Source organism: Rhinolophus ferrumequinum, chromosome 16 (genome assembly GCF_004115265.2).
Source record: "Rhinolophus ferrumequinum isolate MPI-CBG mRhiFer1 chromosome 16, mRhiFer1_v1.p, whole genome shotgun sequence".
Classification (NCBI taxonomy): Eukaryota; Metazoa; Chordata; class Mammalia; order Chiroptera; family Rhinolophidae; genus Rhinolophus; species Rhinolophus ferrumequinum.
This window is the reverse complement of record NC_046299.1, coordinates 62,833,843-62,856,556: the sequence shown is the minus strand read 5'-3', so window position 1 is coordinate 62,856,556 and position 22,714 is coordinate 62,833,843. Positions and strand designations below refer to the sequence as shown.

The 22,714-nt window shown below is 44.0% G+C and overlaps 1 protein-coding gene across 1 annotated transcript in view; it reads left to right on the top strand.

Moving 5' to 3' along the window:
* The window catches only part of FRMPD2 (FERM and PDZ domain containing 2), a 154,919-nt gene that overhangs the window by 83,293 nt on the left and 48,912 nt on the right, over nucleotides 1-22,714 (top strand). The window contains exons 11-14 of the mRNA XM_033130830.1: nucleotides 3,131-3,278; nucleotides 3,893-4,031; nucleotides 11,719-11,874; nucleotides 16,577-16,762. Of these exons, the coding sequence (XP_032986721.1) occupies nucleotides 3,131-3,278; nucleotides 3,893-4,031; nucleotides 11,719-11,874; nucleotides 16,577-16,762 (629 nt within the window). The remainder of the gene's footprint in view (nucleotides 1-3,130; nucleotides 3,279-3,892; nucleotides 4,032-11,718; nucleotides 11,875-16,576; nucleotides 16,763-22,714) is intronic.

Here is a 22,714-nt window from a genome sequence, read left to right as displayed (position 1 = left end):
TGTTGAAGTTCTCACTAAGTTCCTTGAGCGTCTTTATAACCAGTGTTTTGAACTCTGCATCTGGTAGATTGCTTGCCTCCATTTCATTTAGTTCTTTTCCTGGAATTTTCTCCTGTTGTTTTCATTTGGGGCGTATTTCTTTGTCTCTTTAGTTTGGCTGACTCTCTGTGTTTGTTTCTATGTATTAAGTAGATTTGCTCCTCCCAGTTTTGGAAAGGTGGCCTTATGTGGTATTTGTCCTATGGGGCCCAGTGGCACAGTCTCCCTGATCACCTGAGCCAGGTATTCCAGGAGTCTCCCTTGTATGGGCTGTGTGTGCCTTTATGTTGTAGTCAGGCCTTGATTGCTGTTGGCATGGTAGCTACTCTTGTGCCCAGGTAAGCTGACTGGCTGTGACAATTGGTCAGGACCACAGTGTATGGACTGCTTGGCAGGGTCTGATTCCACAGTGTGGGATTCTCTCCAGTGGGCTCTGGTGCTTTCCAAGGCACCTTTGGGTTTGCCCCTTGTGGACATAATCGGGTGGTGCTCTGTTGTGGTTTAAAGACAGCCACTGAGTGTGTTGATTCTGAGGCTTCTTGGGAGGGGCTCTGGTCCAGGCCAAGATCAGCTGCTACTTGTGATTTGTCTGGGGCTACCTGGTAGGAACTAAAATGTGATCTGGAGTTGGTCACTGCCTATGTTGCACTTGAAGGTGCATCAGAGAGGGCACACTGTGATCACACTAAAGCTAGCTGCCACCAGTATGGGGCATGGGTCTGCTTAGCCAACTGCACAGGGGACCCTGAGGACTGCTGATGTCTGCCAGCTGTCCATAAGGCTCAGCCGCTAAAAGAACCTCAGGTAGTATGCGAGTTGGGTGAGGCAAGGTCTCAGGGAGTCACTAGGGTGGGGTGAATTGCATTCACCGGGTTAATGCAGATTCAGATATGGCACCAGTGCTGAGCCCTGGAGACACTAAGCAAGAGGCACACGGCACACCAAGACTGCCACCTACCTGGGGCCTGTGGACCTTTGATAATTTTTAAGAAGGATTGCAGCACAGGCCAAGGACAGATGCCTGCCTCTGTAAGAGCCTCTGGTGGTGTGCAATATGGGTGAGGCATGATCTCAGGGAGTCAATAGCATGGGGCGAGTGGCGTTCACCAGGCTAATGCAGATTCAGCTTTGGTCATGTATTGGGTGGGCTCAACACAGGAAAGATGGTGCCCAACTGCTGGCTGTGTGGGAAGAGAGTTTACCAAATGTACAATGGTGTCTGTCCCTCCAGCCCTCACCTGGTAGCCACACAACTCAGTGTTTCCCTGTATATCCCTGTCACCCCCAAGCCACCATCCCTCTGTCAGAGCCCAAGGTGAGTGGCTGTGAGCAAGTGAGTCTGTGTGTGGGTGTGGGCCCGTTAAAAGGACCTGGGTTTCCAGCATCCTTTGGTCTTACCTGGGCAAATGGAATCCCACTGATATTCACAGCCAGATGTTGTGGGGGGCTCCTCTTCACAGAACTTCTGTTCAGAGCTAGGGAGCCCAGTGTGGAGCCCTCATTCCACAGGAGGTATTTCTGTAGCTGAGATATCCCTCCCTGTTCTCAACCACCACACGTGGGTGTGAGGCCAGCCCTTTTTGAGTCTTCGCCCCTCCTACTGATTGCTATGTGGCTTCTTTATATTCTTAGTTGTACTATTTCTGTTCTGTTAGTCTTCAGATGATTCTCCAGGTTTATTGTTCTATTATTTAGTTGTAATTTTGATGTGGTTATGGGAGGAAGTGAGCATAGCGTTAACCTACTCTGCCATCTTGACCTAAACAGGGCACCTCTAGAATGTTTTAAGCACTTAATTTTGCTTTTATATTGTTAATTATTTTCATTAAATTAAATCATTAATAAAACATTTTGCTAACTGGGAATATATGCATTCAAAATAAGGTACTGGGCACTGTGTGTTAACTCTTATTTGAACTTTTCTGGACACTTTCTTCCCTCTCTACAGCATAAATATGCCTTGGGGAGAACAGGTTGGTTACTTGCTTAAAAACTTTGCCTTCCAAAACTTGGCAAAACTCTTGTGCCCAGGTAACCTGCAATAAGAATATCTCTGGGCTGAGATTGTAGAGCATGGAGAAGGGTGTGGGATAATGCAGGCCTTGGGCAGAACTGCAGGGTTCCCAGGGAAGTGACCAGGGCAGCCAGGCAGGGTGCAGAGGGAGTCCATATTTACCTTGAAGAGGGGGCTGGGCCTTAGTGGCCGAGGCTGATTCAACCTTCCTCCTGCTCAAGGACAAAATCAACAGGAGTTGAAGTCCTGAGCTTGGGTTGGTGGAGTTTTCAAACTGGCAGCATTCATGTCAAAAGACATATGTAACTCCACTTATACCCTGTCTCACTCCACTCAGGCTGCTATAACAAAATACTATACACTGGGTGGCTTAAATCACATGCATTTATTTCTTACAGTTATTAAGTTTGAGATGTTCAAGATCAGGGTTTGAGCATGGGCAGGTTCATGGCCCTCCTCCGGGCTTGCAGACAGAGCCACCTTCTCACTTTGTCTTCACATAGCAAACAGAACTCTGGTCTCTTCCTCTTCTTATTACACTGATCTCACCATGGGGATACACCCTTATGGCCTCATCCAAACGTAATCACCCCCCAAAGGCCCCAGCTCCAAATACCATCACAATGGGGGTTAGGGCTTCAGTATATGAATTTTTGGGTGGCACAAACATTTAGTTCATAACATGCCCATGGCTGGGGCTGCTTGGAGACCATCCAGCTGATGCAGAGGGCCTGGCCCATGGCAGGAATGGAATAAATACTCAATCCTTTGTTTTTCATTTTATTTCAATAAGATGGTAGTTGGAAAGCAAACAGTAGCGATATCTTCTCTAAGGCAAATAATCATATTTTCTTCTGTTGGTTCTGAGTTTCTCTTTCTTTACCCTCTCCTCCTTGTCTCCTGCTCTGGCCACTCATGGACCCAGCAAAAGCTCCATGGTAGCAGTTGTCCAGAGGACTTGCTTCCTGCTCTCTCCTACACTCAGGTGGCTCTGATGGGCATGTCTCAGGCTGTGGATCTGAAGGGTGGTGCTGGCCAACTGTATTCCGCTGAAAACACTCTCTACTTCTGTTTCAGGCAAAGAGTTCTTTTTCCTGGACAACCAAACCAGACTGTGTAAAATAGCCCCTGAAGGCTGGAATAAGCAGTCACAGAAGACCTCCTTGAGAGCTTTCACACTCTTCCTCAGGATCAAGTTCTTTGTCAGTCACTATGGGCTACTCCAGTGAGTTGTTCCTTTGTTCTTTAAGGGATATATATGTCCACGCTAACGTTAGAGATACTGGACAGGCAAGTGCTTGATGAAGTGTAACGTATGTATAAATAACAATCATTGTAGTCGATCTTCTATTGATTGCATTTCAACCTGACAAAAAAGAGGGAAACTCAGTGTTTGGAGGTAGGCTCTGGTCAAAATGAGAACTTGTAATTTTGTTTCAAACTCCACTCCAGGTCAAAGTTCTTTCTTCCCTGACCCCAACATGCCCCTCTCCCAGCAGCTCAGTCATAAGGGTTGGAGGAGAGGTTCATGTCACTCTCTCTTTGTTCCTTTGCTTACTAGAAACACCATCTAACGAATTATCAGTTTTCTCACTTGAACTACAGCAACAAACATTTCTGCAGGTGTTGTGTGATGAGTAACCCCCAACTAGTGGTACGAGGCATGGTGTGGTTAAAGGAGACCACGCTTGTCTTATTGGCATTGCCCTCTGTATCCTATTGGCTTTTATTCTGTCTTTTCTCCTTTTTTGCTTCCCAAACTGAGAAAACCTTCTGGTTTTAGTGTTTTCCCTCTTTCTCAACACTCTAGTGCCCTTTTTTCCTGCATTTCTTTCCTAGGCAGAGCTGGACAAGACATCAATTTTACCTGCAGCTTCGGAAAGACATTCTGGAGGAAAACATGTACTGCAATGACGAGACACTGCTGCAGCTGGGGGTCCTTGCCTTGCAGGCTGAATTTGGCAGTTACCCTGAAGAGGTAGGGTGGAAACTGGGACCCCATGGAGAAGCAGTTATGGGATAGGGGCAACTGTTAGAAATGTACAGACTGAAGCTTTGAGAAATGTTATTAGCATCTACCACTGAGAGTGGGGTAAGCTGCTTCCATCCATCCATCCATCCATCCATCCATCCATCCATCCATCCAATAAGCATTCATTGAGTGCTCTTTGCTAGGCTCTGGCGGATATAAAGATGAATAAGTCAAGTTTATACCTTGTAATGTAGCTCTAGTCTGAAGCCCCTTACTAATTTATTAAGTCATCATCAGCAGCAGCAGCAGCAGCATCATGAGTAACAGACAACCTTTATTAAGCAATCACACTGTACCTGCCATTGATCTAGACATTTTCTACATTTTTAACTCACTTAACCATCAAAACAACATTGTAAGGGTGATTTCCAGTCAAGATGGTGGAGTAGGTAAATGCTGTGCTTACCTCCTCTCACGATCACATCAAAATTAGAATTAAACTACAGAACAACCATTACTGAGAATCACCTGAAGTCTAGCTGAACCAAAGACCTACAACTAAGGATATAAAGAAGAAACCACCTTGAGACTGAAAGGAGGGGCAGAGACGCAGAATGGGCTGGTTCTACATCCACACATGACCATTAAAAATTGGGAGGGATATCTCCTGGCTGCACATGTCACCCCCAGAGAAGCGAGGGGTCCCAGCCCCACACCAGGTTCCCCAGTCTAGGATTCCAGTGCTGGGGAGAGAAGTCCCCATAACTTCTGTCTGTGGAAACCAGTGGAAATTGTGGTTGAGTGAGACAGGGCGGCTGCAGTCCAGGCGCCCCTCTTGAAGGGCCTGCACATGGACATACTCACTAACAAATTTGCTTGCTCTGAGCTCCAGCTCTGGGACAGCAGTTAGAAAGATGCCAGGGACATATGGGGAGAAACTGTATTGTCTGGCTTCAGCGTGAGGGCTGAAGGGAGGGACAGTTTTCTTTTGGACAAAGGAGATGGTGAAAGCCATTGTTTCTTTGTTGAGCCCTTCCCCTTCCCCACATGCAGACACAAGCATCCACCATATCTGAGTCTTCATCAGTCTGGCTAACACAGTTCCTTCCCTGCCCTGGTGATTTTGAGACCCTGCCCCAGCCCACTTTCAGGCACACCCAAGCTGTGGCTTTTCCCTATAAATGGCCTGTCTTGGGTCATGTGTTGGATTTTCCTAAAATCTCTCAAAGATTCACAAAACCCAAATAAGGAGCATCTGGCTTTGGCCTGTCCCATACCTCTCTGGATGAACAGCCCTAAACCTGGCACTAGCAACAGCCGGCCTCGATTCATGGCTTAGCCTTTAGAGGCATCTCTAAGCCAAGCACAGGCAGTGGCCACCTGTGGGTTATTTTGTGGCTCATGCCAGGTGGCCCTTGGAAGGGCGCAGGCTGCAGCTGAACTTGGCCTGTAGTGACCCTCCTCCCAGAATGCTCTGGGGTTGGAACACCTGGTGGCTAGCTTCAAACTGAGCCGAAGCATCACCCAGCCACCTCCAAGGATGACACACCCAAAGGGCAAACTGAACAGGCACCAGATCCCTGCTAAAGTGAATCCTGTTCTGTAGGGTCAGCCCCTGCACAACAGCTCCTCTACTATAGTCATGACCAGTCCTCACAACCAATGAAGCTGAGGGTCAGTCCTTCCCACTGATGTGCAAACAGCAACAGAAGCAAGACTACAACAGGAGGGCACGCACAACCCACACAAGGGACACACCTGGAGCACCCAGTTCTGGTGATCAGGGAGACTGTGCCACTGGGGTCCACAGGCACCTACTACATAAGCCACTCTACTAAAACCGGGAGGCATAGCAGCCCTATCTAATACATAGGAACAAACACAGGGAGGCAGCCAAAATGGGGAGACAAATAAACATGACCCAAATGAAAGAACAGAACAAAGCTCTAGGAAAAAACTAAACATAATGGACACAAGTAATATACCAGATGCAGAATTCAAAACACTGTGTATAAGGATGCTCAATGATCTCAGGGAGAATTTCAACGAAGATATAAGAAACATAAAAATGGAGATAGAAACATAAAAAAGAAGCGGTCAGAAACAAAGAATACAATAACTGAAATGAATACATTAGAGGGAATCAGCAGTAGATTAGACGAAGCAGAGGATCAAAATACCGATTTAGAAGATAAGGTAGCAGAAAACACCCAAACAGAACAGCAAAAAAAAACAAAGAATTTAAAAAAAAATGAGGATAGTTTAAGGGGTCTCTGGGACAACTTCAGGTGTACAATATTCACATCATAGGGGTACCAGAAGAAGAAGAGAAAGAGCAAGGAATTGAAAACCTATTTGATTGAAGAAATAATACCAGAACATGGAGATAGATATACAAGCACAAAAAGTGGTGATTAAGTTAAAATGAGGCTGTCTGGGTGGGCCCTAATCCAATCTGACTGGTGTCCTCATAAGAAGAGGGGATTAGGATACACAGAGAGACACTGGAAACACAGGGGGACACAGTAAGAAGGTGGCTGCCTGCAAGCCAAGGAGAGAGGCCTCAGAAGTAAACAATCCAAGATCAAGACACTCTGATCTTGAACTTCTAGCCTCTAGAACTATGAGAAAATTAATTTCTGTTGTTTAAGCCACTCAGTCTGTTGTCATGGCAGCCCCAGAAAACTAATATACCTTGAGTCTGTAAAGGAGAAGCTACAGCCATCACCGAGTGTGGATACCTTGGCAGAGTACTGTTCTTAATTCTCACACTGTGTGGGCTGAGAAGGCACACAGTGGCCTCAGTCACTGCTTATCTGTTTTGTCCTTGTAACTGAGTTTAAGAGCAAGGAGAAGCTCAAGAGTTGAAGTGCTTCTTTGAGAACAATGGCTTTCAAACATTTTGTGTCATGCCTCAAGATAAACAAAATGATAGACATTATAACCCAACACACACACATATGTATGTATAACAGAACTGAGGCAAACGTTTAGGCAATAAGATGAACGCTATCTATAGGTGACAACACTGATATTTCCTATTCTATTCAAGTTAATTTAAAAAATTCTGGTTATGAACCAATACATTGATTTCATAACTCACTGATGGGGTTAGGGTTAGGGTTAGGGTTAGGGTTAGGGTTAGGGTTAGGGTTAGGGTTAGGGTTAGGGTTAGGGTTGAAAAACACTTTTCAGTCTATACCAATATCATCTTGCTTCCCACCCAGTACATCTTCAGAATGGGCTGCCATATCTGGAATCTTCCAAGTCTCTATCCCCTCACACCGCTGTGTCTTTTTTCATAGCATTTCTCACTCACCATCGGGCATGGTGTCTTCCTTTATCAGTCTTAATGTTGTTCTCTCCATTAGAATGGAATCCACTTGAGGGTAAAGGTTTTGTTTGTTTTGTTCTGTCATTTCCTCAGTGTCAAAGCAGTTCCCGAAATGCAGTGAGTTTACTCAAGAATTATTGATGTGAGGAGTGGATAAGTGAATGGAGTAGAGCCTCCTGGACGGGATGACATTCTGAATGTCACCCATCAGGAAAATCATCACCTTGTTTGTCAGGGAAATGTAGCCCAATTCCCAACATCTTCCTCTACCCCCACTCCTCTGTGCCCACCTCAGTCCATGGAGACTGGGGCTTCAGGGTCTCTTCTGGGCACTTCCTCAGCCTGGGAGGGCAGTCTCCCAGAGCATGCCTGGTCTCTGTAACCTTTGACAAGCCTCCAGCCCTGTCACTGCTTAGCTGAGCTCCTTCCTGTCACCTCAGCCCCGAAGCTGGGGTCTTTACCATGCTCCCTCTTCCCTTGTGCTACTACGTTTGGGGAGGAGAAGGGTCCTGACATTTGGAGGGTGCTCTAAGCCAGAGGTCCCCCAGCAAAGCAGTTGACATCCTTGCTGCAGCCTCTAGTCCAACCCTGTACATGGCGCATGTGGACAGGGTAGGGTGGCCTCCAGCTGCAGTATCAGTCTATCCTTAGCAGGCTCCATGGACCAGAGTGGGCCTGAGTTTTGAAGTCAGATAGATGTGACCTCGGGCACATTATCCATCTAAGCTTTGGCTTTTTCATCTGTAAAATGCAAATAATATAGTAAGTCTCTTGCAAAGTTGTTGTAGGGGTGGCAGGTGGTAATGCATGTATGATACCAGGCATGTAGGACTGCTATTTGCGAGCTCCTTTCTCCCTCCCCCAGAGTTAGGAGTGCTTTATTATAAAACTACACAAAGACTTAACTTTCAGTCTCTGGATTCAGACACAGGATGTAAATGTAAGACCTTAACTCTAGCTTTAGAGCTGGTGGAATTTGTGGGCCAGGTCCACTGAAGGCAAATGAGAGCCTGAGTAAGAACCCTTATTCGGCCCATATCCTTACGGGATCACTTGCTTCAATGCTCAGGGGCCCATCCTGTATCTAGGCACTCCATTTGGCAACTCACTGCACCTTTCCAGTTTCCGACTAATCTCACCTATCCCTGCCTTTTCCCTATCCTCAACTTCTGGCTTCTCCCAGAAATCCTGCCCAGCCCCAATTTCTCCCATTGCCCTGGGGACCAGTGGTTCTGAGTCACTCTCTGCTGCCCCCATGTGGCCCCAAAGGCAAACCTTTCCCCTTTCTCTTGTATGTGTAAAGGCAACAGATTGTACAAACCCATTCTTTTGTGCGTTCTTTGCTCAGTCCAAATTTCTGGACGGCCTGCTCCGTGCCAGGCATCATCTAAGCCTACGTCAAACTTGCAAAGCCAGTGTAATTTCCATCTGCAGTTGTGAAAAATCGTGTCTCTTTGAGGTTAGGTAAGCTGGTGAGAGCACAGCCAGGACTCCTTATGCCTGGCCTCCTTATGCTTTGTGTGGTGAGCACATCAAAGGACACTGCAGGAGACTCAGAGAGGAGAGCCCTTCCCTGTGTCTTTATCACTGAGTGGGCAGGACCAGGAGGCCAGCTGTCCAGAGAGCTGCAGGTACTTTAGGGCAGCCCTGGCTACTGAGACTGTGAGGCTGGGTGGCACTGCCAGTCTGATGGGGAGGAACTTAGTGTCCCTCCTAAAGGGCTTGCATTTTGTTTGATAAATGGTTCTGGTGTTGGAAAAAAAATAATTTGGAAACCACTGTAGTGGAAGATTGGGAGCCACTGATGAATTCTAAGCAGGGAAGTGACATGATTACATTTGCATTTTAAAAAGGGAGTCAAAGACAATTTAGTATAAAAATAAATCTCCTTAATCACATCACTGCAGCAGAACAATGTTCCTCTGGGTGCCTTCTCTTCCAGCCTTTGATCACATGCAGGGCTTTTATATAGCTGTAAACACTGCCACAATCGATTTGCACTGTTTTCCCATGCGATGGTACATGTCTTCCCGTGGCTCCCTAATGAGCATTTGGGATGGCTATGAGTTACCCCATGGCAGGGTTGGACTTCTGCTTACTTTTCGGTTCTCTCACTGGCAAATACCACCTAGAAGTGCCATGTAAGTCATAACTGCTATTATTATTATTCCAGTGGCTTCTGATCTTTCCTCTTTTTTTTCTCTAAATTACATGGGAATAAATGTTTGTGCTGGAGCTTTCTAAGTTCTACCTTGACTTCTTTTGGACATATTTTTAGCAATGAGATGCTGGGTCAAATGTCTTAAAAACTTTTTAAAACATTTAATGGACTTTATTTTTTTTAGAGCAGTTTTAGATTCACAGCAAAATTGAGTGGAAGGACCAAAGATTTCCCATATACGCCCTGCCCCGACACACGCGCCGCCTCCCCCATCACCAGCCGCCCCTACCAGAGCGGTGCGTTTGTTACAATGATGACCTACATCGACACATCAGAATCACCCCAAATCCATAGTTCATATTAACTTCGCTCTTGGTGTTGTTCTGTGGCTTTGGACAAACGTATAATGACATGTATCTACCATGATGGCATCACACAGAGTAGCTTCCCTGCCCTAAACACCCTTTGTGCTCCACTTATTCATACCTCCTTCTCCACCTCGCCCCTGGCAACCACTGGTCTCTTTATTGTCTTTATAGTTTTGCCCTTTCCAGAATGTCATATAGTTGGAATCATATGATACTGAGTCTTTTCAGATCAGCTTCTTTCACTTAGCAACATGTATTTAACTTTCCTCCATGTCTTTTCATGGGTTGATGGCTCATTTTTTCTTAGTGAATAATATTCCATTGTCTGGATGTACCACAGTTTATTTATCCATCACCTACTGAATAACATCTTTTCTTCCAAGTTTTGGCAATTGTGAATAAAGCTACTATAAACATCCATGTGTAGGTTTCTATGTGGACATAAGTTTTTAACTGGGTAAATACCAAGGAGCATGATTGCTGGATTGTATGGTAAGAGTATGTTTAGTTTTGCAAGAAATCGACAAACTGTCTTCCAAAGTGGCCGTACAATGTTGTGTTCCATTCACCAGCAATGAATGAATCGTCCTATTGCTCCGTGTCTTTGTCAGCACTCGGTGCTGTCAGTATTCTGGATTTTGGCCATTCTAGTAGAATTCTGAATGCTTGTGTATGCACTAGATTGCTGAGTAATTTGTTTTCCTTTGTGTTTCTGAGTTAAGCTCAGAACTGGCATGGACCAGCCCTAGGCTGGAGGATTCTCAGTCTATGGCCACAGGGGGACAGGCCTGTGCCACGCCAGGAGCATGGGATGTAGCGGACGCTGTGCATTCCTTCCGATTCCCTCATCAGGCTGACTTGCCCACCGCCCGCCGTGACAAGGCCCAGTGCTCCTGGCTCCCAGCTGCCTTCCTCATGGGTAGCTGGGGAGTTGCCCTCAGCTGTGGGGAAATATCTTGCCCAAGATTGGGCTGGGAGGGGCTGCCTGAGACTAGGAGGGGCTGGTTCGGGAACACAAGGGACCTTCTCCCTCTGCCAAGTCCTGCCTTCCTCTTTATAGTCCACATCTGCAAAACTTCTGCATACCCATCTCTGCCCCAGAGTCTGCTTTAGGGAACCCAGCTTTGAGCAGCAGGGATGCCTCTGCCAGCCACTCTTGGTGGGGTGCAGCCTCGGCTTCCCTAAAGAGTAGACATGAGGAAAGTTCAGGCCTGGGATAGGGTGGGGTGTCACATCTTCTGTCATTCACGGGGCAACTTCTAGATCACCTTCCTGTGGACAGATAGTGTCACAGCAAAAATGTCCTTTGTAAGAGGGAACAGTGCACAAGGAGCACATGTGCACGGAAATGCTAAATGAATAAAAAAACCAAAGTTTCAGGGCCAGGGTTTTTCTGGGCCTTTTGGCAAGTGGCATGGCATCACAGACTGTGTGAGGGCTTTGGATGACCAAATCTGTTTCTGTCACTTCCAAGTGGTGTGACCTTGGCCTTGTTGAATGACTTCCTTGGTCATTGTGTTCAACTTGGCAATGTCAATAATACTGCTGTCCCTGTAGGAGTCTCATGAGGACCCAAAGAGCCAATGTGTTCTGAAGACCACTTTGCATACAAAAGGGGCTCAAAAATGAGTAGTTCCTCCCTTTTCATGTTACATGGTTCGGCCCAACTTCAAATATGGTAGGAAAACAAAGTCCCACATGGGCACTTCAAAGGAGTGTCCTTGCCCTGGGGCCATAAATGGGTTCTGATGGCAGACAGGCTTCTGTTCTGATCAGACAGCATAGAAGGCATCCCAGTTATGCCCCTTTTCTTCCGTATCTTATTTGCAGCAGGGCGAGAGCAAAGCCTATTTTCGAGTTGAAGATTACATCCCAGCAAGTCTGATTGAGAGGATGACCGCTCTCAGGGTCCAAGTCCAAGTGTCGGAGATGCACCGCCTGGGTCCTGAGCTCCTGGGAGAGGATGCAGAGCTGGAGTACTTGAGGGTAAGGCCTCTATACTCTCAAGAAGGGGTGTTGGTATTCAAGGGCACGCAGTCAGCAATGCCCTCTGAAGCCTTTCCTAGGGGCTGGAGGTTCTCAGACCCACGAGGAGGTGCATGCAAGAGACTTGAGGTTCTGGAAGGAGGACATTCCATCACCCTGTGGAGCAAAAAGAGGCTTCTGGAAGCAGGTGGCATTGGAAATGATCCCCAAAGATGGGTAGGATTTAGCGGGCTGATATGGGTATGACAGAGCCTTTCTTCAACCTCAGAGCTCACAGTCACCGCTCTGTGAGGTGGGAGGCCACGTTTTTCATAGACGACATGTGGAACAACTGAAGTACAAAACTGGGCTGTGGGCCAAAAGCAAAGCCACTGGAAGACCCCGGTTTTGCAGCCTTCCAGACCGCTGTCCTCAGCACAGACAGACAGATAATCCATGCCTCCAGGTGCATCTCTGGGCCACTCTCTCCTCAGCCTTTGAGCAAAAGCAGCAGCATTTCAGTCCTCCATGGTTTTGGGCACACACACAGCCTACAGTGAACAGGTTTTGCTCACTCCACAGCTTACAACTGCTGTGAGCCAGGCACTGCAGGCAATGGAGGTGGAGACAGAGATGGAAAGGACATGCTTCCTGCCTCCAGAGAATCCCAAGTCTCCTGGGAGGACAGACAGGTACCCAGAGCATGCAACACTGATAACTGGTCCAGGAGAAGGACAACGTATCAGTTACTCTCTATCAGGATGGGCGGGAGTGACTGCTGTGCTCCTGGAGACAGAGCTGGGTGGGGGGCAGGGGTGTGGTAGGAGGCCCCCCCACCCCCTGGTTTCCCCAGGGCAGGATATCTGTCTGGGCCTTTAGAGTTGGGGACAGTTTCAAAAGGAAGCTCTGGGATTTACACATTTCTCTGTACAAAGTCTCCTGAGACAGATAGAAATATTCTGTCTGTTTTTTGCCTTTAATAAAGACAGGCGTTAGAAAGCAGAATTGCTGGGGTGAGGTCTGGCCTTTTCTTTTTGTTGCATCACTTGGTAGAACTGTCTGCAGCACCCAACATGGTATAAGACCCCAAGCATTTCATTTGAGAAGCCTGGCCGAAAAGCACTCACTGCATTCCAGAGTCCAGCCTTTGTATGTCTTTCTTGTCAAGAGCATGCGGCATTCCCTTGACAAGGGACAAGTGGGGACTGCAAAGCCATCAGCACACCTGTGATGGAGAGGGGCCACAGAACCACAGAGCCAGCAGAGAGGCCCAGGACCCAGCCCTGCCGAGGCTCCTGCCCGGCTAACTGTCCGCCGACCTCTGCCCAGGCCCAGCATTAGGGTCTGGGCTCACTGTGCCCCTTCCTCCCCTGGTTGAAGGATGAAAAATGGTGTAAAGGAAGCCACTATCTCATAAGCAAAACCCTGAATAGATTTTATTTCATTGGCATGCAATGAATGAAATAAAAGGAACCGGCTTTCGAGGTTCCCCTTGGTTGGGTTTGCTAATGCCCCCCTGCCCAGGTACAGAGACATAACCCAGAGGGCTTGGCACCCCCTGAGCACACTGTGAACCTTCTCACAAGAGAGTATGTGTTTGTTAAACAAAATCCTTTCCCCAGGATTATAAAAGCAACTGTTTGTTCCTGATGCTGCCCCTGGAGATAGCACAGTGACATTTGGGTATATTCATTCTTCTCTCTTTGTTTCGGGTATTCACAGGTGTATATGCATATATATTTAAAATTAGGTTTATGTTATGTGTGCACTTCTTTTGTATTTGTATAATTCCATCTCACTAAAATTTTGAAACTTTATTTTAAGTCAACACGTGGTTTACCCTATATTTTTTCTCAGTACTCTGTTTGGCACATAAGTTGTTTTAAATGTGGGACTATATTAAGTAATACTGAGGTTAGCACTTTTCTACATAAGTCTTTAGCTGCACTTCTGCTTACTTCCTTGGGGATAGAATGTCATGAATGGGTTTGCAGATTATGAACATCTTGAACATCTAAACATGCTCAGACACTATGCCGCAGTCATTTCTGTACATTTCTTGTCCCCTCTACTGCGCTGTAAATGTCCAGAGGGTGCTGAATCCTCACAGCCCAGGTCAGAGCCCAGTTGCCCCATTAACAGTCACTGGATTATTTAATTACAGCTCTTCGTGGCTCCCTTTTCCGTTATCAGATGGCGCCTGTTGGCCTCCGGTTCACTGATGGTGAATTCTGCTGGTGCATCAGCTCTCACTAGAAGGGGATTTGGCGGAAGTCCAATTTGGATAATGCTGAATAACATACTCTGTCTGGAAGATTCACAACTACATTAGCATATTAATCCCAGAACAACCTGTTCAAGGTTAACTCCGTGTTTTCCAAAGTGCCTGAACCATGGAACTATTTTTCCACATAACTAGGGATTGTGATATGCTATTAAAACGTTTTTTTCTGGTGGAGATCATACTGGTTGTATCCTGTGTTTCCCTCCACTTAGCTTTATAACATATGCATTCCCCAGATAATTACAAACGCTTTGTAAATATCCTTTGTTAAACCTGCCTGATAACCCGTTTTTCAGGCAGTACTACTGCCTTTAGGAAATCACTGGCTTCTGGGAACTGTCCCCCAACCCCACCTTGCGGGTCTGCACTGAATATGTCTATGAGAAGAGTTTGTATTGATCATGCAGTATGGGTTCTTAGGACAGGTTCCCAGGAGTGGAATTTTAGTATCAAGAATATGAATTGTGAATCTCTTGATGAATATCTGGAAACAATCCATTGGTTCCAACAGTTTTCAGTGCAGCAAGGCTGCCTCGTGGGCTGGGAGCCAGGAGAGCTTGGGTCAAGTCTCAGCTTTGCTGCCCACTGTAGGGAGAAGAAGAAAATCATGAGATGCCCTGAGCGTGTGGAGATGAGGTGACCGTCTGAGAGGATAATCAGTAATAGCAACACAGAAGGGACCGGGAGAGATGCCACTGATTCCAAGCAGAGCACAGAGACAGATAATGTTTATTTTTTTACAGACTGAAGATGCCCTTGACAGCCTTATATATATTCAGCCATGTTTCCAGACTTTAGAGAAACTCTGTACTTGAGCTGTTAAGAGTGAAAGCTCAGAAGTAAATAGACTCATATTCCCATTCCTGGCTCCCAAAGGGAACTTTGGCAGATTACTTAAGCCTTCTGCAGCTCCATTTTTTCATTTGAAAAGACAGAGCTACAGCTCTCTCTCATCACTGCTGTGAAGATTAAATGAAATAATAGGTGGGAAATGCTTAAAATGGCGCTTTACCCTTTTAACAATTTTGTGGCTCCAAATACTTCAGTATTATATCCCTTTCTATGTAATTAAAAATGAACACTAAACTATTAAAAAATGTATGCAAGCTAGCAAAGTCACCTTTATTGTAACAGAGACTACTTTAATATCTTAAAAAATTTTAAGAAATACCACATCAAGAACTTTAAAAGAATTTACCTAATTGTTTTGGGGTGGCCCTGCTTTGTCATACCTTAAGCACATGCCTATATTTTCACACCGGTGCTCAATAAATATTGTTTTGGATGAAGGTGATGATGACAGGGTTTCTCCAAAGTTAAAAGGAGATGCGTGGTCCAGAAATTTAATCAAGATTATGTGAAGCGCTGTAGGGTATGCAGGCAATGGAACCTATCTTCAGAGCTTATTTGTCAGCAGAAGGAGAGAGGTTGCCAAGGAACCTGAAAAGGAGCTCTCAGAAGCCATGATCTGTCCCTGTTTTTGTGACCCTGCCTGGGGGTGAGAGATATTGGACAAGATATGGTGCCCTCTGCTGGGAAGTAGAGATGGGAAACTGGATCTTGCCAATGAAACCCTGCTGAGAGGTTTTCAAGTGCCTGGAGCAAGATGTCCCTGCTGTGAATCTGGTTGCATCAACCTTCTGATGAGGACTGGCGTCGTCCAGGTGAAGATAAGGATGGTAGAGACCAAACTAGAGATGTGACTAAACACATTTGTGTTAGGTTTATACTCCATCTCTTAAGAATCGGGTTGGCCTGTTGCAGTCCCAGCTTTGAATGACCCTCAGGTCCCGGACAAAATTCAGTCCCCTAACCTGGTAAACTGGTCAACTGAGGACACACTTTGGTCTGCGGGAGCCCCATTGAGGCACTGCCACATGGTATAAAATACCAGTGACTGGTCATTTTCTCTGCCGGATTTTGCTGGCTTATCTTGCTTTAACAGGGTTGCTAACCATGTTATCCCTGTTATGGCTGATGGTTGTTTTCCGTGCCTGGGTCTTAATTTTTCCATCTGTAAAATGAAGGAGGGGTTGAACCAGATAATATTGCAGTTGCCTTTGATTGATACAATTGGGAAAAGGATTCCCTTACTGTGAGATGACCCAGAACAGTCTGAATTCTATAACCTTGTCCAGAATATTATTATGCTATTTTCATAATAACTCTAATCCACGTATTGTTTTAGGTACTCCGTGAAGAAAGGATTTCTTGGATTAAAAAAATAGCAAAATGCTATCATATCAAAGGTGCAGAGAAATTCTGTAATAAGGAGGTCTGTTTAGCTCAGTGTTTCCTAAACTTATTGGCAATCCTTCCTTCCTTTCCTTCTTTTTTCTTTTTTTCAGAACATCTGTTAAGGTGTTTTTCATGGAATGATTTGAAGCTCTTTAGCCCAGTGTGACTGTCTCTTCTAAATTGGCCTTTTTCTTGCTCCAGGTCACTCAGCAGCTCCCAGAATATGGAGTGCTAGTTCATCGAGTTCTCCCAGAGAAGAGAAGGCCAGAGGAGGAAATGGCCTTGGGGATCTGTGCCAAGGGTGTCATCATATACGAAGTGAAAAACAACAGCAGAATTGCAACTTTACGATTTCAGTGGAGAGAAATTAGGAAGATTTCAACTTATGTGAGTGTAGCTCAGACGCATGCTTCATTTTCCTTTGCTCTGTGTCGTGAGGGGGATGCAACTCTCAAAGTAGCAGTCTCACACACGTTTGTGTCTTTCCACAGTGTCAGACTTTATTAGAATCAAGCCACGGATCTAGTCCTACTGACTTAGTTTACCACGGGCATTAACCAAGGTTCTGGCCAGAGGACAGTCTCCAATAGTTGAGGTAGAGTGGTTTCACACAAGAAGGTCACACAGGTTTATAAGCAGTGGGGCTAGGAAAGGCGAACAGGGTCTTAGGCAAGAAGGATGAGAGAGTCCAGTGTTCAGTGAGAGAGTCCTGTGGTGCTGGGGTGCGGAGCGTCAGGTGTCAGGCTGGACTGGTGAGATGGTCAGGAGGCGAGGCTTCAAGCGCTCAGTCTGGGACGAGTGTGGCTGTCAGCTCGTCAGTTGAGGTCTGAGCCATGAGCCCTTGGAGAGCTCTGATTTAATGCTGGAGACTGGGTGCTGTGCACCCATCTGCAGTCTGATAAAACCATCCAGATGGTCACACTCTACCTGCATCTGGAGTTATCTGGTTAGAGTGTTCACTGGGTACGCCTTTCATGTAACGCTCTGGCATGACTGTCACTTTGTGATGGACATAACCATCAGAAATATTAGAGTCCATTTTGTGTTCATCATCAATGCTCTGTACAATCCGTTACGTTACCTCTTTAAAGGATCAATGGGTTACGTGATCTTCTCCTGACCAGATAAGCACACAGCCTGCCAGCTAACCTGTACTTGGATGCACTGTGGTATATTTGGAAGAAATGTATCAGGGGATTTGAGGGTACTCAGGAGGCCATTTTTTCCCTACCGTCTCTGGCCTAACTGACAGGCATCAGCCTAAAGGGCTATGCTTTCCCTCTGGGTAAAGTCCTCCTCATCTGGGGAATCCACCAATGTTGAGAGCATGGTTGGAGGTGGGAGGCGGGAGAGGAGGGGGTACTGTAGGTGCCGTGGAGTCTACAAGGTTTTGAAACACTTCCCTTGTTTTAATTTTCCCTTCATACTCACTGTGCTGAGGCACCTGGCCTGTCTCCCATGGGCTACAGGTGTGCTACATATAGGACACTGGTCACTGCAAACTTTCAATACCCACTCAAAGCTTAAAAGCCTTAAAAAAAAGTCCCTATTAAACGTACGTTTGAAATTGTATTTGAACACCATTTGCATGAGTAGTTATACTTCCTTGAATTTAGTTACGATAAATTTAGCATGAAAAAACATTATGTGCGCCCCCATGGCAGAGAGTACTCTGGGACTTCATCTGCCTGCCTGTCCTGTGGGTCAACCCTGTCCATACGCCATGACTTCAATAATGATTTCACTATAAATCGTGAAGTTCTTCATCCTGTGGCCTGTGAAAAATTTAGTTTTTCTTTCTACTTTATTTTCTGTTATGGTTTTTAATTTTCCCTACTGGTGAGTTTGCTGTTATCATTATCTGATGGTACAATTTCCTAAGTAGAAGGTAATTGGTTTTATTCATTTTCTCAATGTTTCTTTTGTTTCTTCCACCTTGTCTGTTGAAGTTAGCATATTGTTAAAGTATGATTTTTCATAAAATTTCATAATAAATTATTGTTTGCCTTTAGGGAAAAAGCTTACATCTAAAAGTAAATAATAGCTGAGCATAATTTAATTGGGTTTATCAAAATTGCCTTTATATGCTATCAGGAAACTGACTTTTTCCCAATTTTTTAAAACATATCTAAAATAAATGGTATCTATGTTTGGGAATTTTTCAGAATTTTAATGACTTTAGTGACTTTAATTCAATTAAAATTGTTTGAAACAATTTTAATTATTGAATTAATTCGATACTATTTCATTACTCCTTATTTTCTTTACATCATGTTTAATTGTTCAAAATTTTTAACGTAATTTGTTTTAAAACATTGTCCCTAATATTCCCCAATAAAAAAATTATAAAAATGCATATAACCTGAAAAGTTGTTTTGAAAAACAGAATTTTTGAAGTCTTCAAGTTTAACAATCTTTTTGAATAAATACTTTATATTTAAGTTGGTGTAGTTTTTACAGATATTTATTTTCCCCACAACCAGGAACAATTTCTTGATCAAAGCTGGAAAGTTATCAGGTTCACAAGACAACTTAGTAGTTTAAAAAAAAAAAGTGCCACTAATTAGGATTTCCGTGCCCTGATAACCATCCTAGTTCTCAGCATAAATGTCTTTTTTTATAGTAAAGTCATCACAGGAAGTAATGTCACCAGCTGCTTGCCACAAAGCAGGCATCTTACACAGAAAATGACTTGAACTCTTCACACTTCTGCAAACACAAAGTGGGAACTGTGAACAATAGGTGAATGAGCTCAGGAAGCTGGTTTGAAATGTGCTTAATTAATAGTGGAAGCCAAAATGCTTCAAACAATTCCAGATCATTCATCTTGCCAGCCTGCAGGGAAGTAGCAAAGGAAATAGGGAAAAATGAGCTTTTCAAAGGATTTGATTTGTAGGTGTGTTGGCAGCCTGTCTGTGACAGAGACAACATTAATTCAGAAGGTTATTCCATTGAGAAAGTGTTCATTGTAGAATGAGGAACCTACCCATGTTAGTAAGTGTTCTTGGTTATTAGCAATAGCCAAAATATCTGAAGAGAAAAGCAGTGGAGAATACCGTCTTTGTAGGGACCTAAGAAAAGGAATATCAATTTGCAAATACAAACCAAAGTATGAAAGTGGATATTTATTTAGAATGAGAAAAAAGAAAGTATCACAACTTGTGAATTTTAAAAAGCTGAACAATGCCTGACCACTGCGCTGTACACCTGAAGCTGAAGCTGAATAATACTGAATGTCAACTATGATTTAATATATATTTAGTCACAGGATGTGGAGTACAGCATAGGGAATGGAGTCAATGGAACTGTAACAGCATATACAATGTCAGAGGGGTAGTAGATTGGGGGAGGGGGGGTTATCACTTTGTGAGGGGTGTAAATCTCTAACTATTACATTGTTCTGTACACCTGAGACCGACAAAAAAAAAAAAAAAAGGCTGAACAAGCACTGAAAAACCACAAAAGCCAAAAAATAGTATTTTTATTAACTCCCTGGTAAACTCGACAATTCTCTTTTCCTTCCAAATTTTTGTTGGCACACACTGTGCTTACATTTTTATTTGATGACACTTTTGTAATATCATTTTCTCTAGAGAAAATAGAAATATAATTTAGTCTTTCTTCTAACATGACTAATTGAAGTTTGTTTTTATTGTTGATGCATAAATCATGCAGCTTTGTACAGACATGCTTGCTCTTTGCAGTGCTGTCACAGGTTTCTGTGTTACAAACACAAGAAATCTAATAAATTTTATTTCATGTGATTCCCATCAAAAAGAAAAAGAAAAAAGAAAAGAAAAATACTATGTGGTGTATTGGTGATGCAGTATATACAGTTTTATAAGGTATGTTCCTGGTAGGGCAGAACTTCCATTTGTTTGGGTGTTTTGGAGAACTAAATTTTTTAAAACAGTTTTCTGATGTTTGAGAAAATTTCCTGCAGACTGGCCTCTTGTTGTGTACATTTTAAGCCAGATTCCCCTCAGGGCTGACCCCGCATACTTCTGGAGCTGGGTATTGTGGGGTCCAGTCAATATCATAGGCTACTGGCCCAATATCATTATGTTGAGACTTTGGGGGCGTTGGCCCAATGGAAGGAGTACTCTGGGATGGCTCGCAAGAAATCATTGCAGAAAAGACTGCGAACCACATAAATAAACCTCACTGAATCTGCACTGACTGTACTCCCATCTCAGCTTCTCCTTAGAGGTATCTGCTTCCACACCTCCCATCACCACCTGTGGTGAGGAGAAGTGGGAACGAGCTGGAGTGGAAAGAAGTGTCCGTGGTCTTAACTGACTGTGGCGGAAGCATCTTATTTTCCATGTTTTACAAGAAAACATGAAAACATCGCCACGGTCCCTCCCGGGAAGTGGCCTACCTAAGTGAGGCCCTGGAGCTTCAGCTTCGTTAACTTCACGGCAACTCTGCCTCTGTCTGGAAGAATATTGTTCTGCAAAGATGTATCAAAGCAACGAAACAAACTAGAGGGCAAACAAGCAGCAACAGCAATAAAACTATTGCGGATGAAATATTTGAAATGGCAAACCGGTGCTTTGAAACAAATATGACATTACGGAAGCACCGAGTATGCTTGTGCTGCAACCACAAGGGTGTAAATAAGTGCTCCATGTTTGTGATGAAAACCCTGAGGTTCAAGTTGTACATCATCTCTTTCACAGAGCAGCTCACCCATGTGACAATCTGCCGACAGATATGAATTTCCCATTAAGTGATGTGATCAGGATGGGAAAGAAAATCTAAACCACTGTAGTCAAGACTATTTCCAGCTTTCTGCCAAGAAATAGGGCCAGAATTCTACTCTCTGTCGTGTTTAATACTTTAGAGCACTGATGTCCAAAAGGAGAGTTTTGCTGAGAGAAAAACTGAAAGAAAGATTGGGGTGTGGTGTGTATGAGTTTGTGTGTGTGTGTGTGTTGTGCGCACGTGTGTGTATTAGAATAATTCTCTCTGTTCAGATTTGTTAAAGAATAGCTATTAGATTTTTAAACATGACTTATCTAAAATTTTTCAATACCTGCGTGGACTTAATATAAAACTGTCAGGACTGTATGAAAACATAATGTATACTGAAAAAGTAGATGGATTCCAGGAAAATATTCAACTTTGGAAAAGTGTGGATAAAATGATCCATAGTGGAGTTTAGGCATTATTGTAATTTAATACTAAGGAAGCGTTATTAAGGCTGGTAGGGCAGCATCTATGAGTGCTTGAGAAATTACATTGTTAAAAAATATTAGCAATAATATAATTCAATTGGATTCAAACATCCATTCACATTAGTGTAAGACGGTTCAACATTACATTGGCTAATAAAAGAAAAGACTAAAGAATGCTCAAATTATTTAAAATTAGGCTAATGGTAAAAAGCGGTTTCTGAGAGAAAAAACAATGAATAGTAATCTTCCTTTTGTTAGTATCCGACTTGTGTGAATGGGGTTTCTTAGAAATGGTATCATCAATTAAAAGGGATCAATGTTAAAGAGGATCAGGCATTTCAGGGAGCCCTTTCAAGCATAAGTTCTATATTTATAAAGTTGTCTTTATAGGAGAAAGCTCAAGGTTCTTAAGGAAATATCTAGAATATAGATTTTGTTTGAAAGTTACATACACAATTGTATTTGATGTCATCTCTATACTTTGTTTTATTGTTCTTATTAGAATTATATATTGCAAAAAGTTATGTTTTTCCACAAAGCTCCATATAGATAACACCATACAGATAATCCTCTCTGGTTTATCCCAGTGAGCTGTAAAAATGTTATCACTTTGCATGTGGGCCTTGAGGTGTAAATGGGGGGAAGTGTTTCTTGGTGATGTGACCTCTATTCCTGCTGAGGACTGGTGGTCTGCTCCCTCATCTGTAGAATAAGGATAATGTTAGAACCTCCCTCATTCTGTAGCTTTAAAGAGGAAATGAACTAATACCAAAAAGCACTTAGAATAGAGCCTGGCTCATAACAACAAGAAATATGAGAATATGTACAGTGCTTTTTTTCTTTTCTATAATAACCCTGCTACCTGAGATTTTGTCTGCAACTTCTGGGAGTTTGTACAATGAAACCTGTTTGTATATTTAACAGTCTTTAAAATGCTCACTGAGGATTATGTTCACTCCTTGCTTAGGGCCAAGTGTGCACCTGACTCATTTCGTATTCTTTCCACCTAGCCCCCTCCTTGGCAGATGGCAACTGCCGATTAACAAACATTTGGTTTTTGAATGAAAGAAAAATAAAAAGAGGGCTTTCCTTAAAATGAGAAGAAATATTGTGCCATAGTTAGACCACATATGCCAAACATTTGACACCTAGAACCTTG